Source organism: Balaenoptera musculus, chromosome X (genome assembly GCF_009873245.2).
Source record: "Balaenoptera musculus isolate JJ_BM4_2016_0621 chromosome X, mBalMus1.pri.v3, whole genome shotgun sequence".
Taxonomy (NCBI): domain Eukaryota; kingdom Metazoa; phylum Chordata; class Mammalia; order Artiodactyla; family Balaenopteridae; genus Balaenoptera; species Balaenoptera musculus.
The window spans coordinates 67,544,790-67,555,401 of NC_045806.1; the positions used below are offsets into that span (position 1 = coordinate 67,544,790).

The 10,612-nt window shown below is 35.9% G+C and overlaps 1 protein-coding gene across 1 annotated transcript; it reads left to right on the forward strand.

The window, feature by feature from the left end:
* Positions 1-269: 269 nt before the first annotated feature.
* On the forward strand, positions 270-536 carry LOC118889092 (ATP synthase subunit f, mitochondrial-like). Its single transcript, XM_036840727.1, has one exon. The coding sequence runs from the start codon at positions 270-272 to the stop codon at positions 534-536; it is 267 nt and encodes an 88-aa protein (XP_036696622.1).
* The last annotated feature ends 10,076 nt before the right edge of the window (positions 537-10,612 follow it).

Consider the following 10,612-nt stretch of genomic DNA (forward strand, 5'->3'; position numbering starts at 1 on the left):
ATTGTGTTACTGGAGCAAGGAGAAGAACACTGAATGGTTGTGAAAGAAGAGACAAGAAGCTGGATTACAGATTTGGATTCAAGTTATAAAATAATCAGTGATAGAGAGACATTTATATCTGGAAAAATTCATCTCTTTTTTTGCATCAGAGAATTCATAGTGGTGAGAAACCCTATGAAGATGAAGAATGTGGGAAGGCCTTTAGTTATGCCTCAAACCTTGCTCAAAATTGAAGAGTTCATGTTGGAGCAGACAGACAGGACTCTAAGATGACATCAGTTGTACCACTGAAGGAGAAGAAGCTCCTGGATGTCAAATTAAAGGAGCTGCCTAGCTGGATAATAATGTGGGGTTTCATCACTAAAGGCATTGCTGGAGCGTTTCAAAGAGGTTATTACTGGTATTACAACAAGTATTTCAATGTGAAGAAAGGGAGCATCGCTGGGCTTTCTATGGTGCTGGCAGCTTATGTGATTTTCAACTACTGCTGTTCTTACAAGGAACTTGAACATGAGCAGCCACGTGAGTACCACTGAAGAGGGTGCACTCTGCATTCTTGACCATGACCTTTGCCGGGCACCCCTGAATCCTTTCATATCCTAACGGAGAATTAACACCCAATAAAAGATGACTGGTTAAAAAAGAAATCTCTCTTAGCAACTTTCAAGTATGTAATACAGTATTACTAACTATACTCACCATGCTGTACATTATATCTCCATGACTTATTTATTTTATTATTGGAAAATTGCAGCTTTTGACCACCTTTACCCATTTCACCCACTGTTTCTGGCAACCATCAATCTGTTCTCTTGTATCTATGGCTTCAGTTTTATATTTTTGTTTTTGACTTTTTTTTTTTTTTTTTAGATTTCACATACAAATGAGATCATACAGTATTGGTATTTGTCTTTCTCTGTCTGACTTCACTTAGTATAATGTCCTCAAGATCCATCCATGTTGTCACAAATGGCAGGATTTCCTTCTTTTATGACTGAATAATATTTTATTGTATATATGCCACATTTTTAAAAAATCCATTAATCTCTTGATGAACCCTTGTTGTTTTCATGTCTTGGCTACTGTAAATAATGTTGCATTAAACACGGGAGTGCAGGTATATTTTCAAGATAGTGATTTTGTTTCCTTTGGATAAATACCAAGAACTGGAACTGCTGGGTTATATGGTAGTTCTAGTTTTAATTTTTTGAGGAACCTCCATACTATTTTCCATAGTGGCTACACTAATTTACATTCCCTCTAGCAGTACATAAGGGTGCCCTTTTCTCCACATCCTTGCCAACACTTGTTGTTTCTTGCTTTTTGGTAATAGCCATTCTTACAGGTGTGAGGTGATATTTTATTGTAGATTTGATTTGCATTTCCCTGATAATTAGTGATGTTGAGCACATTTTTTTGTGCCTGTTGGTCATTTGTAAGTCTTCTTTGGAAAAATGTCTATTCAGAGCCTCTCCCCATTTTTTAACTGGGTTGTTTGTTTGCTTTTCTATTAAGTTGCATAAGAGTTTTTAAAAAATATATTGTGGATTGTAAATCAACTATAATATAAAATAAAATTTTTAAAAAGAAATGTGGTATTATATATAATGGAATATTACTCAGCCGTAAAAAAGGACAAAATGATGTCATTTGTAGTGACATTGTAAAATAGATAACTAATAAGAATCTACTGTATAGCTCAAGTAACTCTACTCAATACTCTGTAGTGACCTATATGGGAATAGAATGTAAAAAAGAGTGTATATATGTATACGTATAACTGATTCACTTTGCTGTACAGCAGAAACTAATATAACACTATAAATCAACTATACTTCAGTAAAAAATTAATTAAAAATAAATAAAAAATTTACAAAATCCCACTTTATTAGCCCACCTACATCTTTCTCTTAAACTGTGTCTAGACGGGAAAAATTAGTCTGCTTAGTTCTGAATATATATATATATATATATATATATATATATATATATATATATATATATAACACAGGTGGGCTGTGTTAGAAGGGTAAGAGGAATGGCTACACTTTGACCACACTGCTCCTCCCCTAATCCAGGGCAGAACTACTTTTCCTCCAGTGGGAAAAAGAGAGCCCAGGGTAGACATCCCCAAGCATTGTGGGTTGTTTCTGAAGAGAGTCACTCTGGACTTGCCTAATGGGGATTGTGGGGGAATCTATGGAGCTTGACCATTGAGAACTGGACTGTGATGGAGAAGCAGGCAGGTGGCTTGTAGCAACCAGCTCTCAGACCTTGGCAGACTGAATTTCTAGCTTCAGCACACAAGTAGAAGTCCAAACCAAGTGGATTTGTTCATCTGCAAAACCAAAATGGTAGCCCAGTCTGACCAAAGAACTCAGCAGGATGCAGGCCTGCTTGATATGGGACCACAAACAAAGAGGGTTTTTGGGCCTGGAACCTGGTCTGCCCCTCTGCCAAAGCAGGAGAGCTAAGTCATAACCCCAATCACTGTTAAGTGTAGCTCCCAGCTCTGTTCAAGAAAGAAGCCTGGTTGGAAATCTTGTGAGGTTGATTAGCCCAGCACAGTTGAGTGGCAGTGCTGACTGTCTAAAGAGCAAAGCCAGTGGTCCCATTTGACTAGAGAACTTGGATTGCAGTACTGCTTAAGTCAAGACCACAAACAAAGAGTCTTGCTGGCCTAAAACTAGTTCTAACACTGTGTCTTGCTAGAGGAGCTAATTCACAGGCCTGCCCATTGCTGAGGGAACCTCCTGGCCCACATGTTCAAGAAGCCTGTACTGAGAACATGGGAACTGCTTTAGAGCCTGGCCAGCAGCTTTGCCTATCTGCAGAGCCAAGCCAGCAACCCTATATGGCTAGAGAGTTTGGTGCAGTTTTGCCTGATTAGCTCTTGAAACAAGAGTCTTGCTAGCCTTGGGGCCTATTTTGTGGTCCTCCCTAGGCAGGGAGGCTAATCTGTAGTCTTGTCTGCTGCTGAATACAGCCTCTGACCCTGCCAACCAGGAAACCTAAATGGAGCTCCCTGGAATCTCAGTATCCCATCTTGCTGCCCAGATTCAGCAGCACTTGACCAAAGAGCCCAGCAAACAGATCTGTATATACAGAGCCAAGACAGAGGTCCTGTATGTCCAAGGAGCTTAGCACACAATTCTGTTGAATTTGATTTCCAAAGAGCCATGCAAGCCCTATGGCTTTTTCTGCAGCCCCACCCAAGCAGGAAAGCTAATTTATAGCCCTACCCAAAGCTGAATACAAGGTCCAGCCAGCCCTGACAAGGAAATCTAACCAGAATTTCTGGAAATTTGTATAGCTCATCCTGCAACTTCACTTACAACAGTACTTAAGCAGAGAGCCTAGCTAGTGAGCCTACCCATATGTAGAGCTAGGACAGTGGCCTGTCAGACTAGGGATCTAGGTGTATAGTTCTGCCACATTTTATCACCAAACAAGAGTCATTCCAGACTTGGGGCATACATGGGCACCTTCCTGGGCAGGGAAACTAATTTGTAGCCCTGCTCACTGTTGAATCCAGTTATCAGTCTGCTTGACCAGGGAAACTAACCAGATCACTGTGGAAGCTGTGGAGCCCACCACACAGCCCTGCTTACAGTCCCATATGAACAGAGAGCAGATCCCATGGATTTCCCCATCTTCAGAACAAAACTGGTGGACCTGTCTGGCCAGGGAATGCAATGCACATTCTTGACCAATTTGGATCACCAAACAATGAGCCATGCAGGCCTTGGGGCCCATTCTGCTTCCCTGCCAGGGCAGGAAATCTAAGTCATAGTCTTGTCTACTTATGAATATAGTACTCAGTCCAAACCATCTAGGAAGCTTGACCAGAGAACACAGGCAACTGTGGAGCCCATCTTCTAAACTTATTTGTGCAGGGAATAAAGCCAGCAGTCCTAGCCAACAGTTCTCAGCCAGCAGCACAAATCTGCCCAACCTCAGAGCTCATTATGCAGCCTTGCCCAAAAATATGCCCTAATAGTAAGCTTCATCCACTCAACGACACTACCAGCTGACCTGTACAGAACTCCACACTAAGTGAACTGATGAAGAACTGTCAGTGCAAAAGCAAACCTGTAAAGTCTGGAAGATGAGACTGCTTACAGAAATGCACAAATACAAACATAAGGAATCAAGGATCACAAAAAATCAGGTAAGTATCATGCCACCAAAGGAAACTAATAAAACTCCAATAACTGACCCAAAAGAAATGAAGATCTATAAACTATCAGACAAAGAATATAAAATAATCCTCTTAAAGGAGTTTTGTGAACTACAAATATACGACTAAACAAAATTAGGAATATAATACATGAATAAAATGAGAAGTTCAACAAAGAAATAGAAACTGTCAAAAAAAAATCCTAGAGCTGAGAAATACAAGTGAAATGAAGAATTCAATAGAGAGCTTCAAAAGCAGACTAGACCATGCATAAGAAAGAATCAGTGTCCTAGAAGACAGAGCATTTGAAAATATGCAGTTGGAGGCTCAAAAAGAAAAAGAATTAAAAAGAGTGAAGAAAGCCTACAGGACTTATGAGACATGATCAAAAGAAACAATATCCACCTTATGGGAATTCCAAAGGAGAAGATAAAGAGAAAGGAACAGAAAGTATATTTAAAGCAATAATGGTGGAAAACTTCCCAAACCAGGGGAGAAAAATGGACATCCATATCTATGAGGCCCAAACACCCCAAATAAGTTAAAAAAAAAATAAGGCTATATAGAGGCACACTATAATAAAATTTTCAGAAGTCAAAGACAAAAAACAATTTTGAAAGTGGCATGAAAAAAGAGAAAAAAATGAATACAAGGGAAACCCCATAAGACCATCAGTGGATTTCTCAAAACAAATGTTTCAGATCAGAGAGAATGGGATGATATATTCAAAATATTGAAAAGAAAAAACAAAACTGTCAACCCAGAATACTATACCTGGCAAAACTGTAGTTCAAAAATAAAGGAGAAATAGACTTTCCCAAACAAAAAATAGAAGAGGGAGGTCATCAACAGTAGACCTACCTACCTTATAAGACATGTTAAAGAGAGTTCTTTGAGTGGAAGTAAAAGGATGCTAATTAACATGATAAAAACATATGAAGGTAGTATAAAACTTACTGGTAATGGTAAATATATAGTCAAAGTCAGATTATCTCCTATGGTAATGGTAGTGCATGATTCATTTAATTTTATATTAAAAACTTAAAAAGAAATGTACTAAAAATAACCATAACTACAATAATCTGCTATTGGTTACAAAATAAGATAAATATGTAAACTATAACTTTAGTAACCTAACATTTGAGGGAAAGGAGAAACAAAAGTATAAAGTTTAGAAATGCTGTCAAAGTTATCATTTTAAAATAGGATGTTACAATTTTAAGACATTTTTAAGATATGTAAGCCTCATGGTAAACACAAGAAAAAAACCTGCAGTAGTTACACAAAAGAACATAATAAAAAAAGTCAAAGATTATTGATGTCAAAAGTCATCAAATCACAAAAGAAGACAGCAGATAAGAAGAGAAAAACAATGATCTACAAAACTGTCAGAAAACAATTAACAAAATGTCAATAGCAAGTCCTTACTATCAATAATTAGATTAATCATAAATGGATTAAATTTTCTAATCAAAAGACATAGAATAGCTAAGTGGAATTTTAAAAAAGATCCAATGATATGCTGCCTATGAGAGTCCCTTGAACCTTAAAGACACACATAGACTGAGTGTGAAGGGATGAAAAAATATATTTCAAGCAAATGGTAACCCCCTCCCAAAAAAACGGCAGAGCTAGTTATATTTGTATCAGACCAAACGACATTAAACTAAAAATGGTATAAAGGAAAATGGTTATTATATAATGATAAAGAGGTCAATCCATCAAGAAGATATAACAATTGTAAATATTAAAACACTCAATATCAGAGCACCTAAATACATAAAACATACACTAACAGAACTAAGAGGAGAAATAAACATCAACAAAAAACTGTTGGTGATGTTAATACCCCACTCTTAACAATGGATAGATCATCCAGACAGAGAATTAATAAGAAAGGGGTGGTTTTGAACAACACTATAGTGCAAATGGCTCCAACAGACATACACAGAACATTTGATCTGACAACAGCAGAATACACATTGTTCGTGAACACATATCAAACGTTTTCTAGGATAGAGCATATGTTAGACCACAAAATAAGTCTTAGCAAATTTAACATTTAAATAATAACAAGTACCTTTTCCAACCACAATTGTATGAAACCAGAAATCAATTAAAGGAGAAAATGAATACATGAAAAACCAAGGAGTCAAAGAAGAACTAAAGGGAAAAGAAAAAAGTATCTTGATACAAATAATAAGGGAAGCACAACACATCAAAAGGTATGTGATGCAGCAAAAGCAGTTCTAAGAAGGAAGTTTTTAGCTACATATCAAGAAAACAGGGAGATTTAAAATGCACAACATAACTTTACACTTCAAGGAAACAGAAAGAGAAAAATGAACCAAACCCAAAGCAGCAGAAAGAATGAAATAATAAAGATAGCAGCAGTAATAAATGAAATAGAGAAGAGGAAAACAATAGAAAAAAAATTAACAAAACAGAGTTGGTTATTTGAAATGATAAATAAAATTGAAATTATTTTAGCTAGGCTAACCAGAAAAAACAGGATTCAAATCAAGAAAATTATAAAGAGGAAATAACATAACATATCACAGAAAATTGAAGGATCATAAAAGACTACTATGAACAGGTATACACCACCAAACTGGACAACCTGCGAGAAATGGATAAAATCGTAGAATCATTCAACCCACCAAGACTAAGTCAGAAAGAAATAGAAAAACTGAAGAAACCAAATACTAGCTTGGATTGAATCAGTAATCAAAAATATTCCAGCAATTCTATCAAACATACAAAGAAGAATTTATACCTATCCTTCTCAAACTCTTCAAAAAGATTGAAGAGGACTGAACACTCCCAAAGTCATTCTGTGAAGCAACCATCACTCTGACACGAAAACCAAAGACACTACCAAAAAAGAAAATTACAGGCCAATATCTTTGATGAAGACAGATGTAAAAATTCTCAACAAAATATTATCATACTGAATCCAACAATACATAAAAAGGATCATACACCATGATCAATTTGGATTCATTCCAGGGTCACAAAGATGGTTCAACATATGCAAATCAAACCATGTGATACACCACATCAACAAAAGAAAAGACAAAAACCACATGATCATCTCAATAGATACAGAAAAAGCATTTGACAAAATTCAATATCCATTCATAATAAAAACTCTTGCCAAAGTGGGTATAGAGGGAACACATCTCAACATAACAAAAGTCATTTATGACAAACCCACAGCCAACATAATACTCAATGGTGAAAAGCTGAAAGATTTTACTCTAAAATCAGGAACAGGACAAGAATGCCCACTCTCACCACTTCTATTCAACATAATATTGGAAGTCCTAGACATAGCAATCAGACAAGTAAAATAAATAAAAAGTATCCATATTGGAAAGGAGGAAGTAAAATTGTCCTTATATTCAGATGGCATGATATTATATATAGAAAAGTCTAAAGACTCCACACAAAATCTATAAAAACTGATAAATGAATTAGCAAAGTAGCAGGAAACAAGATTAATACACAGAAATATATAACATTTCTTTACACTAACAGTGAAATATCAGAAAGAGAAAGTAAAAAAAAAATACATAAATTAAATAAAATGCCTAGGAGTGAACCTAACCAATGAGGTGAAAGACATAGGCTGAGTACTATAAAACTTTTATAAAGGAAATAGAAGGTTATTCAAAGAAATGTAAAGATATTCCATGCTCTTGGATTGGAAGAATTAATATTGTTAAAATGGCCATACTACCCAAAGCAATCTACAGATTTAATGTGATCCCTGTCAAATTACCCATAACATTTTTCACAGAACTAGAGCAAATAATCCTAAAATGTATATGAAACCAGAAAAGACTCAGAATTACCAAAGCAATCCTGAGGAAAAAGAACAAAGCTGGAGACATAACCCTTCCAGACATCAGAAAACACTACAAAACTACAGTAGTCAAAACAGCATGGTGGGCTTCCCTGGTGGTGCAGTGGTTAAGAATCCACCTGCCAATGCAGGGGACATGAGTTCAAGACCTGGTCCAGGAAGATCCCACATGCCACAGAGCAACTAAGCCCGCAAGCCACAACTACTGAGCCTGTGCTCTAGAGCTCTCGAGCCACAACTACTGATGCCTGTGTGCTTAGAGCCCATGCTCTGCAACAAGAGAAGCCAACACAATGAAGAGTAGCCCCTGCTTGCTGCAACAAAGACCCAATGCAGCCAAAAATAAATAAATAAAATAAATTTAAAAATTAAAAAATAAAAACAGCATGGTATTGGAACAAAAACAGACAGATAAATCAATGGAACAGAATAGAGAGCCCAGAAATAAGCCCACACACCTATACTCAAATGATCTTCAACTACGGAGGCAAGAATATACAATGGGGAAAAGACAGTCTCTTTAGCAAGTGGTGGTGGGAAAGCTGGACAGCCACATATAAATCAATGAAGTAAGAACACTCCTGCACACCATACACATAATAAGCTTAAAATGGCTTAGAGACTTAAATATAAGACATGACACCATATAATTCCTAGAAGAGAATATAGACAAAACAGAAATCATACCAAAGTTTTCTTAGGTCAGTCTCCCAAGGCAATAGAAATAAAAGCAAAAATAAACAAATGGGACCTAATCAAACTTATAAGTTTTTGCACAACAAATGAAACAATAAACAAAATGAAAAGACAACCTACAGACTGGGATTAAATACTTGCAAACAATGAACCCAACAAACAAGGGCTTAATTTCCAAAATACCCAAACAGCTCACACAGCTCAATAACAAAAAAACAAGCAAACCAATAAAAAAAAATGGGCAGAAGATCTAAATAGACATGTCTCCAAAGAAGACATACAGATGGCCAGCAGGCATATGAAAAGATGCCCATGATTCCTAATTATTAGAGAAATGCAAATCAAAACTATACTGTGGTATCTCATCACACCAGTCAGAATGGCCATCTTCAAAAAGTCTACAAATAATGAATGCTGGATAGGGTGTGGAGAAAAGGGAACCCTCCTACACTGTTGGTGGGAATGTAAATTGGTGCATCCAACATGGAAAACAGTAAAGAAGTGCCTCAAAATACTAAAAATAGAGTTACCATATGATCCAGCAATCCCACTCCTGGGCATATGTCTGTAAAAGATAAAAGCTCTAATCCCAAAAAATACATGCACCCCAATGTTCATAGCAGCACTATTTACAATAGGCAAGACACGGAAGAAACCTAAGTGTCTATCAACAGATGAGTGGATAAGGAAGATGCGGTGTGTGTATATATATATATATATATATACACACACACACACACACACACACACACACACACACACACAATGGAATATTACCCAGCCATAAAAAAGACTGAAATATGAAATAATGCTATTCACAGCAATGTGTTTGGAGCTAGAGTTTATCATACTAAGTGAGGTAAGTCTGACAGAGGAATACAAGTGTTATATGATATCACTCATATATGGAACCTAAAAATTAATACAAATGAACTTATTTACAAAACAGACTTACAGACATAGAAAACAAACTTATGGTTACCAGAGAAAATAGGGGGAGGGATAACTTGGGCATGTGGGATTAACAGATGCACACTACTATATATATAATAGGTAAACAACAAAGATTTACTCTATAGCACAGGGAAATATATTCAGTATCTTGTAATAAACTATAATGGAAAAGAAAAGCCTAATTATTTTGCTGTACACATGAAACTAATACAATATTGTAAATCAACTGTACTTCAATTTAAAAAATCTCCCAATGAAGAAGAAAAGACCATATATTACCAGCCCTCAGCTAACATCATACTCAATGGTGAAAATAAGATCATTTCCTTTAGATCAGGAAAAAGCCAAGGATGCCCACTCTCTCCACTCCTATGCAACATAGTAGTGGAAGTCCTAGACAGACCAACTGGGCAAGAAAAAGAAATAAAATATATCAGAATTAGAAAGGGAGAAGTGAAATTGTCTCTATCTGCAATGACATTAATTTTTATGCAGAAAATTCTAAAGACTCCACCAGAAAACTGTTAGATATGATCAACAAATTCAGCAAAGCTACAGGGTACAAAATTAACATACAAAAATCAGTAGCATTTCAATACAAAAACAATGAATTTTTTAAGAAGAAATTAAAAATCATTCCCATTTCAATAGCATCAAAAATAATTAAATACTTAGGAATATATTTAACCAAGGAGGTGAAGGGTCTCTACACTGAAAACTAAAGACATTGATTAAAGAAATTGAAAAAGACACAAATAAATGGAAAAATAAAACATGTTCATGGATTGGAGAAAATTAATATCGCAAAAATATCCATATTACCCCAAGCTATCTGTAGATTTAATGTCACCCCTACCATGATTCAAATGGCATTTTTTTACAGAAGTAGATAAAACAATCTTAAAACTTGAATG